The sequence below is a fragment of the Dendrobates tinctorius genome, unplaced genomic scaffold (genome assembly GCF_039654945.1).
Source record: "Dendrobates tinctorius isolate UK_male_01 unplaced genomic scaffold, ASM3965494v1 ptg000059l, whole genome shotgun sequence".
In the NCBI taxonomy this organism is placed as follows: Eukaryota; Metazoa; Chordata; class Amphibia; order Anura; family Dendrobatidae; genus Dendrobates; species Dendrobates tinctorius.
Window position 1 is genome coordinate 22,448,718 of NW_027361727.1, and position 21,910 is coordinate 22,470,627.

Here is a 21,910-nt window from a genome sequence, read left to right on the forward strand (position 1 = left end):
GCGAGATCGCTGTGTGTGACATCCAGCAGCGATCGGCCCCCCTTTGCCGGGTATCGCTGATCGTGCTGGATCGTCCTGGGCCATTTTTTCATCGCTGGTCTCCCACTGGCCAGCGCGCATCGCTGCGTGTGGCAGCGGAAGCCAGCGATGAGCGACGCTGCACGCTGGTTACCAACGTAAACATCAGGTTTCTAAGGGCTGCGGGACCCTTTGAAACCCGATGTTTACCCTAGATACCAGCATGCACTGCAGGCAGGGCGGGAGGTGGAGGCAGAGCAGCGCACAGACCGGAGTACCTCTGCTATCTGCTACTTCAGTCTGTCAGACCGTACTAGCAGATAGCAGAGCTACGCCGGTCTGTCTGTGCGCCGCTCTGCCTCCACCTCCCACCCTGCCTGCAATGCATGCTGGTATCTAGGGTAAACATCGGGTTTTTAAGGGTCCCGCAGCCCTTAGAAACCCGATGTTTACGTTGGTATCCAGCGTGCTCGCTGGTCCTGATCGCTGGAGGGGCTGTCTATGTGATCAGCTAACAATGTCCCAGCGATCCCATCCACGTTGGATCGTGGGTGGGATCGCTGGGACATCGTTATGTGTAGAGGTACACTAACCCATTGCCTATTTGCTATGTTTATAAAAATTGGATTATTTTGGGAATTTTTAAAGTTCCTTTTATTTCTTTGGCTGTGCTTTTGATTTTACTTGAGATGAATCCTCTGGATTTATAGGTGAACACAGCTCTGAATTGTGGATGGTAGATTAGATGTTATAAAGGGGTTAGATGTTGCAATCATTTACGTTAGTTGTCTTCCGAGCTCTTCCAACCATTTTGTTGATGCTGAGCCTACCGGAGAATGCCTTCTTTTTATTTCTGTATCAAACTGTTGATTTGGAGACTTTTTCTACTTTCTCGGGAGGCACTGGTTATTGTAATATATTTGTAAAATCCCCATAGCTGAAATTCTACACTTCAAATCCAATATATACAGATGCGATACCAATATGTTAGACATTACCCAGCATTGGTGAGGAATGTACTTACCTCATCGTTGTGTTCTGTTGAAAGATAAAATACATATTTTTTTTTATTTGAATCACTCATAATAAGCAAAAAGAAACATTTCTACACATAGGGAGGTTATTGCTCTCGCATGAAGCTCAGCCACAGATTGGGCTTCATACAAGTACGAATAAGACAATGACAGGGGTTTTTAGTAGGTTCCCAGCTGTGAAAATACATCACAAAGTGAAGCGATGGAAGCCTAAATGGTTGCCCCACCGAACTGTGTCACTTCAATGCCATTGTCATAGATTACACATGTTTGACTCTTGGGGTGAGTATATTTGGCTTGCGACACTAGTCGGAGCCATTATTCTGTATGGAGGAGTGTGTGAGGCCATTATAATATATGGAGCACTATGTGGGGGCCATTATTCTGTATGGAAGACTATGTGGGGCCAATATACTGTATGGAGTACTATGTGGAGCTATTATAATATATGGAGCACACTGTGTGGGGACCATTATTCTGTATGGAGCACTATGTGGGGCCATTATACTGTATGGAGCACACTGTGTGGGGCCATTATACTGTATGGAGTGCTACGTGAGGCCATTATACTGTATGGAGCACAATGTGGGGCCATTTTACTGTATACAGCACTATGTGGGTCCATTATGCAGTATGGAAGACTATGTGGGGCCAATATATTGTATGGAGCACTATGTGGGGCCAATATACTGTATGGAGAACTATGTGGGGCCATTATACTGTATGGAGTGCTACGTGGGGGCATTATACAGTATGGAGGACTATGTGAACCCATTATACTGTGTGGAAGGCAATGCAGGGACCATTATATTGTATGGAGCACTATGTGGGGCCATTATACTGTATGGAAAGTAACATAGGGCCCATTATACTGTATGGAGGACTATGTGGGGCTGCGGAAGGCTGTGTGGGGATTACAGAAGGAGAATCATACTGTAATAGGGTCATCATACTTTGCCAGGAGGGTTGAGGGTCATCATTCTTTGCATGTGTAGGGCACTGTGGAGGAATTCACTTTGCGGGTAACATACTGTGCTTGGGGGCACTTTTCTTGGCATCATACTTTATTATCTGTATTATTCAAGGCTTTTATTGTGGTTTCATCTGGTCTATCATTTATGGGATCCTCAGCAGTGTGGGTTTTCTATGCACTTTTATATAAAAGTCTGTTAAATTCTTGTTCATATACTGTGGCTTTGAGGTGCATATTAGCACTGGCCATTCATTTTCTTTGTTATACGTGCTGTATTGCCTTTACTTGCATTGTGCTATTATACGGCTGAGGCTTGCCAAGTTAATTGCTGCATCTTCTATTATAGATCTTTACACTAAACCTCAGAAAGGATTTGTTTAGGATGCTGGAAGAGGGAACATTTAAAAAAAATTGCTGACAAGAACATATATAAAACATTTGTCTTATTGTGGTTGAATATTGTATTGATGACAAACAAAATATAAAGTTGGTAAAATACCTCCTTGTTCATATCCATCATTGCTACCTGAAACCTAAAAGAAAAAAATTGCCTTAAAATGTCACTGCATATTTTGTACCAAATTACAACCAAAGACTAAATTGAGCACGGCTTCTATATTAGAAAATCATTAAGTAGCAGTTTTTAATCCTGATCTTATTAGATTTATTTTTTTTGCATTAGTATTGAGAATTTTTATTATTTAGGCTTTTTTGTTCTTTTTGGTAGAAGCATTATTCAACGTCATTGGAGTGATTTAGTGGAAATAAAAAATGTATTTTACATTGGATAATGTTGAATTAAGAATAAAAAAACAGAACTTAAAAAAAAAAAAAAATTAAAAGCCAAAGCCCTACAGCTTCCAGTCTGGTGAGAACGTACTTACAGTATAACCATCTCCTCCACCTGTGAAAAGACGTGACATAATATGTTCATTATTTCAATCCTTCACAGTAAATATAAGGACACATTACTATAGGAATTATAAGAATTGAAGCCTGAAGTTTTTGTAATTAGAGAAATTACATGTTACACATCAACAACTCCTTGAGGGAACAACATGTAGAATATTTTGCTCTTGCTGTATAACATGGACGACGACAACATCACAATGCACTGTGAGAATCATGTGGGAATAGTGGATGAGGGCAGGTATATCTCACCCAGATTTCTTTCCTATGTGGCCTAGTCTGGTCAGTATCGCACCTGCTTAGTATGAGAGCATTATACTACCTCTGTACAAATCCCTGATTAGACCGCACATGGAGTACTGTGTACAGTTTTGGGCACCGGTGCTCAGGAAGGATATAATTGAACTAGAGCGGGTACAAAGGAGGGCAACAAAATTAATAAAGGGGATGGGGGAACTACAATACCCAGAGAGATTAGCAAACTTAGGATTATTTAGTGTAGAAAAAAGACGACTGAGGAGCGATCTAATAACCATGTATAAGTATATAAGGGGAAAATACAAATATCTCTCCGAGGATCTGTTTATACCAAGGAAGGTGACGGTCACAAGGGGGCATTCTCTGCGTCTGGAGGAGAAAAGGTTTTTCCACAACATAGAAGAGGATTCTTTACTGTTAGGGCATTGAGAATCTGGAATTCCTTGCCTGAGGAGGTGGTGATGGCGAACTCAGTCGCGGGGTTCAAGAGAGGCCTGGATGTCTTCCTGGAGCGTAACAATATAGTATTTTACAGTTATTAGGTTCTTTAGAAGGACGTAGATCTGGGGATTTATTCTGACGGAATATAGGCTGAACTGGATGGACAAATGTCTTTTTTCATCTGGTGATATAAGTTATGTGCAGGAGTGTGTTGGTTTATTACAGGATCTGGATGGCCGAGGAAAGACTTTGTTAAAGAAGAGGGAAATATAAGGAGGTTGATATATTGCCCACATTCCTCTTTGGAGAATATGTAAATTATTGTAATGTGACCTATGATGTATAATGTGAACTGTAGTGTGCATTAAAGATGTTAGTAATGTGGAAAATGAGAATTGCCTGATGGTAGGGATAGCTAGAATTAATGTTTGGGACTAGTCCAGAGTGGGAAGGGTAAGTTGAGGAAAAAGATAGGGTCTGGAGTGCATAGAAAGTTCTCATTCCCTAGCAGTGACATCAATGAGGTGACATCAGTGAGGCTATGAACTCCTCTCAACTTATTCACATCTCGGCGACACACTGATGCTGTGCTATCACGCTCAGCTCAGTGTCTCTGCTGCATGGCAGGCCAAACGTTCGCATCATGTCATTGTTAGTGTTGAGCATTCCGATACCGCAAGTATCGGGTATCGGCCGATACTTGCTGTATCGGAATTCCGATACCGACTTCCGATATTTTTTCAATATCGGAAGTCGGCATCAGAATCGGAAGTTCAAAGTTGATTGACAGCCTGACGTCATCATGATGCGCGGTGTGTGCGCATCATGATGCGCCGTCATTTCGGGCCTTCCGGGGGTCTCTGCCGGCCTGCCGGGGGGCTGTGTGGACTGCCCGGGGTCTGTACCGGCCTGCCGGGGGGCTGTGCCGGCCTGCCGGGGGGCTGTGTGGACTGCCCGGGGTCTGTACCGGCCTGCCGGGGGGCTGTGCCGGCCTGTCGGTGGTCTGTGCACCCTGTGGGGGTCTGTACCGGCCTGCCGGGGGGCTGTGCTGATGTCCGGGGGTCTGTGCAAGCATCGTCCGATGGGACTATAAGTCCCATCTGGCGATGCCTGCTACCATGACAGTGATTGACACATTAGCCAATGATGGGACAGTAGTAGTCCCATCATCCGGCTAATGTGTTAAATGTTAAAAAAAAAAAAAAAATACTACATACATACTACATGCATGCTACATACATACTACATGCTACATACATACTACATATATACTACATGCATGCTACATACATACTACATATATACTACATGCATGCTACATACATACTGCATGCTACATACATACTACATACATACCACATATATACTACATACATACTACATGCATGCTACATACATACTACATACATACATACTACATGCATGCTACATACATACTACATATATACTACATGCATGCTACATACATACTACATGCTACATACATACCACATACATACCACATACATACTACATACATACTACATGCATGCTACATACATACTACATGCTACATACATACTACATATATACTACATGCATGCTACATACATACTACATGCTACATACATACTACATATATACTACATACATACTACATGCATGCTACATACATACTACATGCTACATACATACCACATACATACTACATACATACTACATGCTACATGCTACATACATACTACATATATACTACATGCATGCTACATACATACTGCATGCTACATGCATGCTACATACATACTACATACATACTACATGCTACATACATACCACATATATACTACATACATACTACATACAATACATTCATACAATACATACATAGACATACAGTACATATAACATAGAGTAACATACTTACCAATACTTGTCACATTGTTCCCCGAAGCCATTGTCTTTTACGGAATAAATATTAACATAACAAACCACAAAAATACTCACCCACGATCCGAAGCAGTCCACGAGTGTGTCCCACGACGATCTTGGGTAGAGAACGGCAGCATCAGCTGATGCTGCCGTTCTCTACGGGCTGCAGGAATCCAATGACGGAAGGTAGGTATCCTTCCGCACTGTATTCCTCCGCCACTTAAAAAAAAAAAAGTCCCTAGTCTCACTTTATGCCATTGCTGTGTGGGAATTTCCCACACAGCAATGGCAAAAAAGTGAGACTAGGGACTTTTTTTTTTTTTTAAGTGGCGGAGGAATACAGTGCGGAAGGATACCTACCTTCCGTCATTGGATTCCTGCAGCCCGTAGAGAACGGCAGCATCAGCTGATGCTGCCGTTCTCTACCCAAGATCGTCGTGGGACACACTCGTGGACTGCTTCGGATCGTGGGTGAGTATTTTTGTGGTTTGTTATGTTAATATTTATTCCGTAAAAGACAATGGCTTCGGGGAACAATGTGACAAGTATTGGTAAGTATGTTACTCTATGTTATATGTACTGTATGTCTATGTATGTATTGTATGAATGTATTGTATGTAGTATGTATGTAGTATATATGTGGTATGTATGTAGCATGTAGTATGTATGTAGTATGTATGTAGCATGCATGTAGCATGCAGTATGTATGTAGCATGCATGTAGTATATATGTAGTATGTATGTGGTATGTATGTAGCATGTAGTATGTATGTAGCATGCATGTAGTATGTATGTAGTATGTATGTAGTATATATGTAGTATGTATGTGGTATGTATGTGGTATGTATGTAGCATGTAGCATGCATGTAGTATGTATGTAGTATATATGTGGTATGTATGTAGCATGTAGTATGTATGTAGCATGCAGTATGTATGTAGCATGCATGTAGTATGTATGTAGCATATATGTAGTATGTATGTAGCATGTAGTATGTATGTAGTATGTATGTGGTATGTATGTGGTATGTATGTAGCATGTAGCATGCATGTAGTATGTATGTAGTATATATGTGGTATGTATGTAGCATGTAGTATGCATGTAGCATGCAGTATGTATGTAGCATGCATGTAGTATATATGTAGCATATATGTATTATGTATGTAGCATGTAGTATATATGTAGTATGCATGTTGCATGCATGTAGTATATATGTAGTATGTATGTTGCATGTAGTATATATGTAGTATGCATGTTGCATGCATGTAGTATATATGTAGTATGTATGTTGCATGTAGTATATATGTAGTATGAATGTAGCATGTATGTAGTATGTAGTATGAATGTAGCATGTATGTAGCATGTAATTTTTTTTTTTTTTTTTTTTACATTCAACACATTAGCCGGATGATGGGACTACTACTGTCCCATCATTGGCTAATGTGTCAATCACTGTCATGGTAGCAGGCATCGCCCAATGGGACTTGTAGTCCCATCGGACGATGCCTGCACAGACCCCCGAAGCCTGCACAGCCCCCCCGGCAGGCCGGCACAGCCCCCCGGCAGGCCGGCACAGCCCACCGGAGCCTGCACAGCCCCCCGGCAGGCCGGCACAGCCCCCCGGCAGGCCGGCACAGCCCCCCCGGAGCCTGCACAGCCCCCCCGGCAGGCCGGCACAGCCCCCCGGCAGGCCGGCACAGACCACCGGAGCCTGCACAGACCCCCTGGCAGGCCGGCACAGCCCCCCGAAAGGCCCGTACAGACCCCAGAGAGGCTGTACAAGGCAAAAACAGGGTTTTTCTTATTCCGATACCGGAAGTCCCATAGACTTGAATGGGACTTCCGGTATCGGAATCGGCGATACCGATACTTTTTTTTAAGATCGGCCGATCCATTCCGATCCGATACTTTGAAGTATTGGACGGTATCGCTCAACTCTAGTCATTGTTCAGAATGCCATTTAGATGTAGCAGAGCAAGAATCGTCAAGGGACAAATGAATTACATTCTCGTCAGACAGGTGAAGAATATGGTGGTTTATTATTTTTTGTCTTGTACAGGGGACATGGGCATCGGTGGATTATCTTCTCGTTGGACAGGTGAGTATAAGTTTTCTTTTTTCTTTTTAATTGTGTAAAATAAATGGCTAAAAGAGGGGGGGAGTGTTTATTTAAAATAAAAGACTTTATTTAGGCTGTGTTTTTTTTTTACAATTTAACTATGGGATTAGTAAGGGGGTCTCTTATAAACGCCTTTCCATAACAAACTCCTGGGCTTGATGTCAGCTGCCAATCCAGAGCTGACATCAACCCTAATACTATTACCGCATTTTCCACTGCACCAGGGCAAGTGGGAAGAGCGGAGGCTAAGAGCCAGAATTGGCCCATCTTAAGGATTCGCCATTTCTGGGGCAGCTGAGAACTGATGTTTTTAGTCTGGGAAGGGGCCAATATCCATGGCCCCTTCCTAGATTAATAATATCAGCCCGCAGCTATATGTCTAGCCTTTGCTGATTATTAATTATAGGGAGGGCTACACGTCATTTTTTTTGGGGGGCCCACATTTTATTAACCAGTATATGCTAAGTATACAGCTGTGAGCTTGTATTAATAGCCTGGTGAGCTTTATGTTTGGCTATAAACATTTGCCCACAGCTGTCTATCTACCTATCTATCTATTGGATCAATTTTTTAAACGCTAGTGTGATTCCAGCCTAATAATTTAGCTTAGGACTTATGCAGTTTCCATAGACAAACTATGGGATCTGACTTATGGTACTTGAACATTTTATAGAAATGTGGAGGTAAAAACTATTGGAAACAAATACCTGGAAGTTCAGGATCTCCAGATTGCAAATAATGATCCTTTAAGGAATAAAAATATCTTAAATTAGAAAACATTTCTCCATTGTATTTTTAATAACAAAATGGCAGTTACAGCATAAAATGTGCACAGCTTCCTGCATTAGAGAGTCTGTGTATTAGGGAATCATTAACCCCTTAACATCCTGCTCTGTAATATTGAGCTACAGGAATCAGGCAGTTCCTGTGAGTAGTGCAGGCGCAGGAGCTGTGCATAGCGCTATTACTTGTGGGTGTCATTTTATTATACAATCAAAAATATTTGTGCCCATCTTTGGGATCTATGCTCCTCCACACTATAAAGGATCACTAATATGTGGGGACACCATTATTGCCTGTAGAGCAATACCTAAGAAATACAATTTATCTTTCGGATGTCAAAACATTTGGGATTATGGGAAGGGCAAAATTCCCCCAAAGTCAAGAAAACAGTTCAGGGTGTGAAGAACCAAGGGTGTGAGCATATTGCTTCATGATTCTGAAACCTAGATGGGTGACAAGTGAAGAACTTATCAGCAAATATAGACTTGGCCCCTTCAAAAATATTCAGCATGCTCTGAAGGTCCACGGCTGTTAACCTGTTAAATCCCGCTGTCAATCACTGACAGTGGGATTTAATCCCGCAAATCAGCACCCCTCTCAAGTGATCTGATCGCGGGGGGTACTGACGGGTTGTCATGTCAGCCAGGGGTCTGCTGAAGACCCCCGTGCCTATCATTACGATCCTCCTGTGAATTCCATTCAGATTCATGGGATTCATGGGAGATTGTGATTTCTGCTATAGAAGGCGGTGCTGAAGCCCTTTTATTTGCAGCACAAGCGTTCGGACGATTGCAGCTTCAAGTCTCCTAAGGGGACTATTAAATAAAGTAAAAAGTAAGAAAAAAAGTTTTGAAAAATAAGAAAAAAAAATTATCAGAAGTTCAAATCAGACCCTTTTTGCCATATTAAAAATGAAAATGTCACGGGGCAGTAGGGGGAAAACAGGAGACGTGGAACCTGGGCACCTGAACTGCCCCTCAGGTTAAGGAGGTGCACTGACTTTCCTTAACTTGGGGGTACACTTAATGGTAGTGAGGCCCAAGTCCCCGACCTGTCCCTATCTCCTGTTTATCCTTGAGCTAAACCACCAACCCCCTCTCCAGAAGGTGAGACAGGGAATAAAGTGAACTGCACCAATAACACAAAAGGAAAAGATAAAGCAGACACCATGGGGTTAAAGCAACTAAAACACAAAACTTAGCTTTATCTGCTGCCAATGCTCAAGCAGCAGAGTAAGGCACCTGATCAGCATCCAGCAGCATCACCACTGCTCCAGATAAGCTGAACCCCCTCTGCACCAGGTAGGTCCAGTCTTCACCAAGGTTGGTTAGCAAATGACCAATATTACCAACAGAGAGCTACAGCACCTGATGACCTTTTATAGGAAGGAGGGAGGTGGTCACCACCTGCTGACTAATTAAACATGTAGTAACACCAGAGACCACCGGGGGGGAAACCCAGCAGCAGACTCACGACAGTTGTAGTAACACCAGCGGCCACTGGGGGCAAAAACTCATATAAACCCCGGAGGGCCAGAAAGGAAAAAGGTTTATATAAGAGAGTCCAGACTCTGACATAGATCCAAAAATGGATCGTGACAGAAACATAAACATGAAAAATACACATATTTAGGATCGCTGTATTCGGAAACACCTGATATATCAAAATATAAAATAAATGAATCTGCTCGGTAAATGGCGTAACAAGAACGAAATCAAAACGCCAGAATTACATTTTTTCGGGTTAAATTTACAAATACTTGGTAAATGAACTTACTAAATAGCTGCCGTCATCTATAAAAAGAAATGAAAAAATAAAACCATTATCCAAGCCATTGCTATACATTAAAGGATTATTTTATAGATGGATATTATTGGAAAGACCATGAAAAAACAAGCAATTTTGCAATTTACTACTTGTTAAAATTTGCAGCAGTTCTTTAGATATTAACACTTTTGTCTACAGCTTGCTGTCTAGGACACTGACCACCGCTGCTGTGTTGCCTATAAGCGCTGGGCCGAACCTGGCTGTGATTAGGAGCGATTTCTCATTTTTACAATAAAATTTACAAAACCATTTTTTTTAGGGACCACCTCACATTTGAAGTGAGTTTGGGGGGTCAATATGACAGAAAATACCCAAAAGTGACACCATTCTAAAAACTGCACCCCTCAATATACTCAAAACCACATTCAAGAAGTTTATTAACCCTTCAGGTGCATCACATGAATGAATGGAATGTGGAAGGAAAAAATAAACATTTAACTTTTTTTCACAAACATTTTACTTCAGAACCATTTTTTTTATATCACAAGTGTAAAAAGAGAAAATGAACCACAAAATTTTTCTTGCAATTTCTCCCGAATACACCCCGTTTGTAGGGCTAAACCACTGTTTGGGCACACGGCAGAGCCCAGAAAGGAAGGAGCGCCGTTTGACTTTTTCAATGCAGAATTGGCTGGAATTCAAATCGGACACCATGTCGCATTTGGAGAGACCCTGATGTGCCTAAACAGTGGAAATCCCCCACAAGTGACCCCATTTTGGAAACTAGACCCCTTAAGGAACGTATCTAGATGTGTGGTGAGCACTTTAAACCCCCAAGTGCTTCACAGAAGTTTATAACGTAGAGCCATGAAAATAAAAAATAATTTTTTTCCACAAAAATGATCTTTTAGCCCCCAATTTTTTATTTTCCCAAGGGTAAAAGGTGAAACTGGACCCCAAAAGTTGTTGTTCAATTTGTCCTGAGTACGCTGGTACCCCATGTGTGGGAGAAAACTACTGTTTGGGCACACGGTGGGGCTCGGAAGGGAAGTAGTGACGTTCTGGAATGCAGACTTTGATGGAATGGTCTGCGGGTGTCATGTGCGTTTGCAGAGCCCCTAATGTGCCTAAACAGTGGAAACCCCAATTCTAATTCCAACCCTAACCCCAACACACAACCAAACCTAATCCCAACCCTAACCATAACCCTAAGCACAAACCTAACACCAACACACCCCTATCCCTAATCCCAACCCTAACCCTAGCCCTAACCCTAGCCTTAAACTTTGTACCTGCTTTTTTTTTGTTTTTGTTCTTTACTTTTTTTTGTGACGAGATCGCTGCCCTGCGATCTGACTCATAGTAACGCCACTTCTCTGATCTCGCACTGACAGGAGATCAGAGGAGAAGCAGCGTTACTGTGTGACAAGATCGCTGCCTGGCACAGCTGATCGCTGCCTGGCACAGCTGTGCCAGGCTGCGATCTTGTCACACAGCAACGCTGCTTCTCCTCTGATCTCCCGTCAGTGTGAGATCAGCGGAGAAGTCGCGTTATAATGAGTCAGATCGCCGGGAAACATGCAGCTTTCCCAGCGAGCTCTCTCATTGGCTGCTGTGACGCTGACGTCATCAGGACCTGAACCAATCAGGTCTCGATGACATCGGGGGGTCACAGAAAACATTGTGCGCCGGAATCCCTGCATTATAAGGTATGTGGGGGTCCCAGGGGGCACAAAACCGCTGACAGTAGATAAACGTCGGCGCTGCACAAAGCCCAGCAAGGCGGTTGGGAAACGGTTAATATCCTAAGAACAGCTGAAAAATTTAATGAGCAGTAAATTGCAAAATCGCTTGTTTTGACAAGTATTATCCGACAACACTCATTTATGAAGACGGGAATAACTTTTTAAATATAAAGATCATTACTCAGAATTTCATACAGAAAGAAGAGACAAAGGATCCAACATATTTTGATTTTCAAGGTAAATATCCAAGCAAAGGTAAATAAGGAATAGTACCATGTATATGTACTGATTGATTAACACTGGCATGGAGTTAGTAACTTTTGATTCCTTTGTGTATTCTAGTTCCTATCATCCTCTAGAAACTTGACATTAACACGTCAATTGGCTTCCTGTGAAATATGCAAACTGGGGAGAATCTATTCATACACATTCATGAGTTTTTATTGTTTTGCCTCCCCAAGGTGGCCTTACTGGATGCAATGGAACTGAACAATAAAAAAAAAGTAATCAGTGAGCGCCCCCTAGTGAAAAAAAAATAATTATGAAGACTATAATATGACGATAAAATACAGTATACAGCGGTGAAAGATTTTACAAAACGAAACGATGGAGGTGTTCACTTGCTGAACATTCCAGACAATGGGCATCTGCTTTGGTTCCTTGTTTGCATACCATTATTGCACATTTTTGTTGATCCTTTTGATCCCGTAGGAAATTAATTTCATCCCTTCAAAAGGGGAAAGGGACGAATTCAGTGATAAATCTGTACCTCTTAAAATAATTACCTTTCTTGGGTTTTTTATCTTTCTTCTAAAATGAAAAACATAAAGCAGAAGTATAAGATTTCATCGAAACATTGATATTTATTGGAATGGTTACTATTAGCTAAACAAAAATACTTTGTTTAGTTAAGACTCATTATTATCAGTGGAAAATTCCCATAATCTTACCATTTAAAGGGAATCTGTCAGCAGGTTTTTTTTGCCACTGAATCTGAGAGCAGCATTATGTACAGACAGAGACTCTGATTCCAGTGATGCATCACTTACTGAGCTGCTTGCTGTAGTTTTTATAAAATCCTTGTAGATTATTACTAGAGGACTAGTACACCTGCTGCCATGTAGTCTTTCATATTCCTGAGCTTTGTATAACACCAGCCCCCAAAGCTGATTGGCTGCTTTTTGCCTATGCACAGTGTACAAAGGAAGCTGCCAATCAGTGGTGTGGGCGGGGCAATAGAGAGTTCAGCATTTAGAGAACTGCTAGATCTGCAGCAGAGAAAACTGTGATTTTATATAAAAAAAAAATGCAGCCCAGTGAAGTAAGGGATACATTGCTGGAGTCAAGGTCTCAGTCTCAATATGATGCTCCTCTCAAATGGGTAGCAAAAGCTGGTGACAGATTCCCTTTAAAAATTCTCTTGGCATTGGTGCTAGATTGGTGCATCGACTGTGCGTCTCCTGACCTGAACTCGGCAGTGTACTAGGCATATATCAGACTGTTGGGTTAGGGTGAAGACACCAGCAACTGGTCTAGAGACTGGAGTCTGTACAAGAACCTCTGATGTGTGAGACTGGCCCTAAAAGCAAATCTGTCATTTCAGGTAAAAATTCAGAAAAGCTTCATGTGTTTGCAATTAAGTGATACCATATAGCAATAGAATTAAAATATTCTTACTTTTCCACCTTGACTGATTGGTTGATAATTATCTAGACCCGTAAAGACAAAAGATAAAGGAATTGAAACAGATGTGTAGATATTTCATCTTACAGTACAAATCTCAACTTGCGGAGACAATTTATGCGGCAGATTTTAACAGCAGATTTTATCCTTTGCGCTGTGTCTGCGATATACACAGGGACCAGAGCTGCAATATCAGACACCGTCCATGAACAAAAGTAGCCCTTTTTTGGGAGGAACATTTAGAACCTTTCTTCTACCATCTGACAAGCCCTTAAAAACAACCTATTGAGTAATTGTGCAAAAGGCTGGACCCGGTAATATCCTAATAAATACATCAACCAATCATTACTTCTAGGATAAGGATAATCCCCTCTCCCTGATTTGTTTTTAGAGATGAAGCCCAGAAAACGTAGTGGAGCAAGTGTTTGCCTGCAGCAAATGAAGTCTGATAGTGGTCTAGCGGGACAGAATCAGTCAGTAAAGGGCAGCTCTAAAGGATACAACAAATATATATTCAAGAGGGCTCACGGTTTCATTTTTACTGTGGCCTAGGGACACTGTGAGTGATGGCTCAGCTGCCCTATGGGATCAGAGTGTGCTGGACTGTCAGTGTTGTGAGTGATCTGACATCTCAGTACAGAGGGTAAAATGAAGTCACTATATGGCGCCTGCTGCGTGGAGAAATGCAGAACTTCAGATCACACGCTGAGGACACTGGAGTAGTGAGGGACCGAGGGGAGGTGCATAATTAATTTTAATCAATGAATACATTGTGTGGCGCATTATACTATATGAAGGGCAGTGGGGCAGATTACACTACAGGGGGTGCATCATACTATATGGGGATGCATTCTACTATATGGGGGTGCATTATACTATATGAAGTGCAACTGGGGCACATTATACTATATGGGGTGCATTATACTATATGGAGGTGCATTATACTATATTGGGGTGCATTATACTATATGGACGTGCATTATACTATATTAAGTGCAGTGGGGTGCATTATACGATATGGGGTGCATTACACTATATGAAGTGCAATGGGGTGCATTACAATGTATAAAGTGAAATGAGGGAACATTAAACTATATGAAGTGCAATTAGGGTGCATTATACTATATGGGGCACATTATACTATATGGGGGTGCATTATACTATATAAAGTGCAATGGGATGCATTACACTATATGAAGTGCAATGAGGGTGAATTACACTATATGGGGTACATTAAATTATATGGAGGTGCATAATACTATATGAATTGCAATGGGATGCATTATACTATATGGGGAGCATTGTACTATATGGGGGTGCATTATACTATATAGAGGTACGTTGTATTATATGGGGGTGTACCACACTATATGAAGTGCAATGGGGGTGCATTATACTATGAGTGGGTGCACTGTACTAACACTGACCTACAAAGACATCCACAACCCTTCCCCTCCCTATATCGCTGAACTAATCTTCCAATATCTTCCCTCACGCAATCTTCAATCTTCCCAAGACCTCCTACTCTCCTCCACACTTATTTGTTCCTCACACAACCGCCTCCAAGATTTCTCCTGAATATCCCCCATCCTCTGGAATTCCATGCCTCAACATGTCCGATTATCCACCAACCTCGGATCCTTCAAACAAGTTGAAAACCCATCTTTTCAGGAAAGCTTACAGCCTGCAATGACCATTCTGCCACCTCACCACCGCCTGAGCTGCTGCCTCATCACCACCAGAGCTGCTGCACCCCCGACCTTCTGTCTCTTCCCCCTAGAATGTAAGTCTGCAAGAACAGGGTCCCCTCCCCTCTGTACCAGTCTGTCATTGTAAATTTGTTTGCTGTTAATGATATCTATAACTTTGTATGTAACCCCCTTCTCATGTACAGCATCATGGAATTAATGGCGGTATATAAATAAATAATAATATTGATTCATTACACTATATGGGGGTGCATTATTCTAAGTGAAGTGCAATGAGGGTGCATTATACTATGAGGGGGAGCACTGTACTATATATTGGTTCATTACACTATATGGGGGTGCATTATACTAAGTGAAGAACAATACAGGTGTATTATACTATATGGGGGACAATGAGGGTGCATAATACTATACAAAGTGCAATAGGGGGATATTATACCATATGAAGTGCAATGGAGGTGAATTATACTATATAGAGGGTAACGAGGGCGCATTATACTACATGGAGGGCAATGGGGGTGCATTATACTATATAGAGGGCAATGTGTGGCACATGATATTGTATGTAGGGCAAGGGGGTGCATTATACTATATGGAGGGCAATGGGGGCTCATTATACTACATGGATGGCAATGGGGGTGCATTATACTATATATAGGGAAATGGGGCGCATTATACTATATGTAGGGCAATGGGCGTGCATGATAATATATGGAGGGCAATGGGGATGCATTGTACTATATGGAGGGCAATGATAGCACATTATACTATATGTCGGGAACCTGGGGCACATTATACTATATGGAGGGTAATGGGACCACATTATACCATATGTAGGGCAATTGAAGCGCATTATACTATATGGAGGAAATCCGGACACATACTATATGGAGGGTAATGGGAGCACATTATACTATATGGAAGGCAATGGGGGCGCATTATACTACATGGAGCATAATGTGGTCCCATTATACTATCTGGAAGGTAATGTGGGGGACATTATACTATATGGAGGGCTATGTGGAGCCCTTTATACTATATGAAAGGCAATGTGGGGGCCGTTATAATATTTGGAGGGCTATTATTAGAGAACTGGGGGGGTCTGCAATACCCAGACAGGCTATTACATTTGGGGTTATTTAGTTTGGAGAAACGAAGGCTTAGGGGTGATCTTATTACGATGTATAAATATATGAGGGGACAGTACAAAGACCTTTCTAATGATCTTTTTACTCTTAGACCTGTGACGGGGACAAGGGGGCATCCTCTAAGTCTGGAGGAAAGAAGGTTTAAGCATAATCACAGACGTGGATTCTTTACTGTAAGAGCAGTGAAACTATGGAACTCTCTGCCATATGATGTTGTAATGAGTGATTCCCTACTAAAATTTAAGAAGGGCCTGGACGCCTTTCTTGAAAAGTATAAAATTACAGGGTATATACACTAGTTTCCTTAACCCCTTACCTACAATGGACGTAATATTCCGTCCATGTGACCCTGGACCTAATTTCCATGGACGGAATATTACGTCTCAGCGATCAGCGGTGCCCACGTGGTGAGCGCCGCTGATCGCGGCCGGGTGTCAGCTGATTATCACAGCTGACACCCGGCACAATGTGTCAGGGGCGGTCACGGACCACCCCTGACACGTTAACCCCTTGCACACCGCGATCAAACACGATCGCGGTGTACCAGGGGTTAAAGGGAAGCATCGGCAGGGAGGGGGCTCCCTCCGTGCTTCCCTGAGCCCCCCACAGCAGCGCAATGTGCAGCGCTGCTGCGGGGGGCTCCTTTCCTGCAGGTCCCCGGATCCAATATGGCGGCGGGGACCTCCGGGGGTCTGCAGGAAGCTGGCTTCCTCAGTGCCTGCAAAGCGCAGGCATGAGGAAGCCTTCTGGACTGCCTGTGACAGATCGCTGATCTGTCACAGTGATCTGTGATGTGACAGATCAGCGATCTGTCACAGGACAGTTATGTCCCCCCTGGGACATTGTAATAAAGTAAAAAAAAAAAAAGTGTAAAAATAATTTTAAAAAAAATCGCTAAATAAATTAAAAAAAAAATAAAAAAAATATTCCCCAATAAATTCATTTTTTGGAAAAAAAACAAACAAAACAATAAAAGTACACATATTTGGTATCACCGCGTCCGTAACGACCCGCCCTATAAAACTGTCCCAATAGTTAACCCCTTAAGCGAACCCCTTAAAAAATAAAAATAAACGAAGCAAAAAATAATGATTTATTATCATACCGCCGAACAAAAAGTGCAATAACGCACGATCAAAAAGATATATATAAATATCCATGGCACCACTGAAAACGTCATCTTGTCCCGCAAAAAATGAGCTGCCACACAGCATAATCAGCGAAAAAATAAAAAAGTTATAGCTTGCAGAATAAAGCGATGCAAAAATAGTTATTTTTTATATAAAATTGTTTTCATAGCATAAAAGTGCCAAAACATAAAAAAGACCTAAATGAGGTATCGCTGTAACCGTACTGACCCGAAGAATAAAACTGCCTTATAAATTTTACCGCACCCGGAACGGCGTAAACGCACCCCCCCAAAAGAAATTCATGAAACGCTGGTTTTTGTAAATTCTGCGTCCCAAAAAACAAAATAAAAAGCGATCAAAAAATGTCACGTGCCCGAAAATGGTACCAATAAAAACGTCAACTCGTCCCGCAAAAAATAAGACCTCACATGATTCGGTGGGTAAAAATATGGAAAAATTATAGCTCTCAATATGTGGTGATGCAAAAACTATTTTTACAATAAAAAGTGTAGCGTGTGACAGCTGCCAAACATAAAAACCGCCATAAATAGTAAATCAAACCCCCCGTTATCACCCCCTTAGTTAGGGAAAAATAATAAAATTAAAAGAAAATGTATTTATTTCCATTTTCCCATTAGGGCTAGGGTTAGGGCTAGGGTTAGGGCTAGGGTTAGGATTAGGGTTATGGTTAGGGCTCAGATTAGGGTTAGGGGTGTGTTGGGGTTAGGGTTGGAGTTAGAATTAGGGGTTTCCACTGTTTGGGCACATCAGGTGCTCTCCAAATGCAACATGGCGTCTGATCTCAATTCCAGCCAATTCTGCGTTGAAAAAGTCAAATGGTGCTCCTTCCAAACTCTGCCATGCGCCCAAACAGTGTTTTGCGCCCACATATAGGGTATCAGCCTACTCAGGACAAATTGCAAAACAACTTTTGGGGTCCAATTTCTCCTGTTACCCTTAGGAAAATAAAAAATTGGGGGCAAAAATATCATTTTTGTGGAAAAAAATGATTTTTTTATTTTCACGCCCGGGCGTTATATACTTTTGTGAAGCACTTGGGGGTTCAAAGTGCTCACCAGACATCTAGATAAGTTCCATGGGGGGTCTAGTTTCCAAAATGGGGTCACTTGTGGGGAGTTTCAATAGTTTAGGTACATCAGGGGCTCTCCAAACGCACACGACACCCGCAGACCATTCCATCAACGTATGCATTCCAAAACGTCACTACTTCTCTTCCGAGCCCCAACGTGTGCCCATACAGCAGTTTTCTCCCACATATGAGGTATCAGCATACTCAGGACAAATTGGAAAACAACTTTTGGGGTCCAGTTTCTCCTGGTACCCTTGGGAAAATAAAAAAATTGGGGACTAATTGATCATGTTTGTGGTAAAAATATGATTTTTTTATTTTCATGCCTGGGCATTATAAACTTCTGTTAAGCCCTTGGGGGTTCAAAGTGCTCACCACACATCTAAATAAGTTCCTTAGGGGATTTAGTTTCCAAAATGGGGTCACTTGTGGGGGGTTTCCACTGTTTAGGTACTTCAGGGGCTCTCCAAAAGCAACATGACACCCTCAGACCATTCCATGAAAGTCTGCATTCCAAGACGTCACTACTTCCCTTCCGAGCCCCGACGTGTGCCCATACAGTAGTTTTCTCCCACATATGAGGTATCAGCGTACTCAGGACAAATTGGACAACAACATTTGGTGTCCAATTTCTCCTGGTACCATTGGGAAAATAAAAAAGTTGGTGACTAAAAGTTCATGTTTGTGGAAAAAATACAATTTTTTTATTTTCACGCCCAGGCATTATAAACTTCTGTGAAGCACTGGGGGGTTCAAAGTTCTCACCACACATCTTGCCCTCCGTCAGGCGCAATATAGATTCTCCTCAGTTCATGCGCAATGTGCCTGACAAGCACAGGTCAGAAAACCACCTATAGTAGCTACATATTTCAATTTCAGGACTATAGAAGTAGTCAGTGACCTTCATAGGAATGTATTAAAAAAGATTACACCAAATCAGATGCAAAAAAACATTTATTAACCAGAAACTTATTAAAACTAAAAGTACCACTTTTCGGTAGTACCGCCAAATAGGCTCCAGTTATCTTTACTTAACTATTGCTTAAATATAAAATTATGGAAAAAAACTTAAAGGATATTGCACTTAGATGTTACTTAATTATTTTCTACTCATCTTCAGTGGTTTCAATTGCAGCAGAAGCAGCACAGGTACACTTAGAAAAGCAAGGCTGGCAGACGAAAGTTGCATGGGAAAGGCAGATTGATTCTTTACATATTTTGCAGTCATATTTAGAAAGCCTTCTGAAACCAGATACAAATGAGCAGGTAGTACAACTGCGTCTTTTAGAAGGTGGTAGAGTCGGTGTTTGTTCTGGAACGTCCTTGGGACGATATCTCTTCAACCGGTGTTGCAGGGCAAGGGGCATTCCAACCGTCTTTGTACTTCTTAGGCTTAGCTCTCCACTCACCAGTTCATTAGCCAATTGTTTTAGGTACATTCTTTTGCGCATTTGTTTAAGTTCATTACCGAGGTAAATTACTTGTGAGTTGATGCCACCCACATTCAGCATTGTAAAGAAGATTACCATCGGCCAGCGTTTGGTATTTCGACTTACATTGAAATTGCCACACATTTGGTCAGCAGTGTCAACGCCGCTTTTGGTCAAATTATAAAAAGTTATGATTTCTGGTTTCCTTAGCTCCCCAGACTCTGGATCAATGGTGTAATCATTATGTAATGAAGAGACCAAAATCACATTTTTCCTCTCGCGTGGGATGTAAGAAACTAAAATCTTTCCATTACTGAACCCAAACATAGTGCTATACTGTTGTTTGCCTTTTGTATATAGAAAATCTGGCGGCAACTGCCTTTTGTTTTTTCTAACAGTTCCCACATATGACAGCTTTTTCGTTTTTAAAAAATCAATCAGATCAAAGTCAGTAAACCAGTTGTCAGCAGTGATATTTCGACCAGATCCAAACATTGGCTCAGCAATTCTCTTTACCACATCACTAGGCTTGTTGCTCACATTGAAAGGACCTGGTGGCTGTCTTCCACAATAAACTTCCATGTTCATAGTGTACATCATCCTTGCATCAACCATGGCAAAAATTTTAATTCCATATTTGTTTGGCTTTGATGGTATATATTGCCGAAAACCACATCTTCCACGGAAACCTGGAAGCATCTCATCAATAGTGAGGTTTTGCCCCGGGCAATAGCTTTTTTGACAATTCATAATAAATTGTTGAAATATGTCCCGAATTGGTGCAAGCCGGTCATAACCTTTTCGTTCTGTCCGGGCACTTCGATCATCGAAACGGAGGCAACGGATCAGGACTTTGAATCGTTTCAGTTTCATCACAAGGCTGAATTTTTCGATGCCATCACTGTCTGTCCCCCACAGCTCCTCCAAACTTTGCCTATTTGCTCTGAAAGCACCAGCTAGGTATAACAAGCCAATAAATGCCTTGAGTTCAATCACATCAGTGTTTTTGATGTCCCTCTCTCTGGAGAATTGCTCTTTGATTGTGTCAATATACTGGTTAGTGAACCGAACAATAGTTTCCAACATGCTATCTGTAATTAGATTACTCCAACATTCCACTGCAGTTTTAGCTTTTCTAGCACTTCCAATAACTCCAGGAAGGTGTGTAATAATATTGTGGGATTCTCTGCGCTGTTTGTTCTTGGGTGCCTTTTTGTTCCACTTTGTATTTTTATCTTTGCCCAAATAATAAGCTAGATCTGTGTCTGTTTCCTCTGTATCAGTGTCATCACCATCCTGCTCTGTTCCAGAATCAGTGTTACATTCTGCTACCTCATCTTCAGATGAAATGTCACTAGATTCCTCTAAATCCTCAGTTACTGCTGGTTCTTCCTCATCATCTTCTAACAAAAAAATCTTCATTTCTTCTAAATGAAGGGGTTTAGATGAATCATACTGTTTTCTGGCCATTGCAGCAGAAAATCTGAAGCAAGAGAGAAAGAGTATGTGTTAGGGCGCAATGTGCCTTAGAAGCCACCCTCCTTTTGTCTAAGAAAACAGTACTTATGTACACTAACTTAGCATTAATCCTTCATAAAACAAGCTAAATACACAATCGTGATGAATAAAAAAAGAAAATACTAACCTTTCAATTTGTGTTGAAGTCAGGCGCAATGTGCCTGAGAAGCCAAAGTGTTGATATCTGCTCACTAGAAGGTCTGCTGAGTCACTGTGATATCAGGTTTCACAGAGCCTGTAGAGTCAGGAG

The 21,910-nt window shown here is 41.7% G+C and overlaps 1 protein-coding gene across 1 annotated transcript in view; it reads right to left on the reverse strand.

The window, feature by feature from the left end:
* LOC141092257 (uncharacterized) overlaps positions 1–21,910 on the reverse strand; it is a 106,055-nt gene that overhangs the window by 52,713 nt on the left and 31,432 nt on the right. Inside the window, exons 5-11 of the mRNA XM_073578252.1 lie at positions 13,630–13,661; positions 12,738–12,762; positions 10,217–10,233; positions 8,365–8,401; positions 2,910–2,929; positions 2,525–2,558; positions 1,043–1,056 (exon numbers count right to left, since the gene is read on the reverse strand). Coding sequence (XP_073434353.1) covers positions 1,043–1,056; positions 2,525–2,558; positions 2,910–2,929; positions 8,365–8,401; positions 10,217–10,233; positions 12,738–12,762; positions 13,630–13,661 — 179 coding nt within the window. The remainder of the gene's footprint in view (positions 1–1,042; positions 1,057–2,524; positions 2,559–2,909; positions 2,930–8,364; positions 8,402–10,216; positions 10,234–12,737; positions 12,763–13,629; positions 13,662–21,910) is intronic.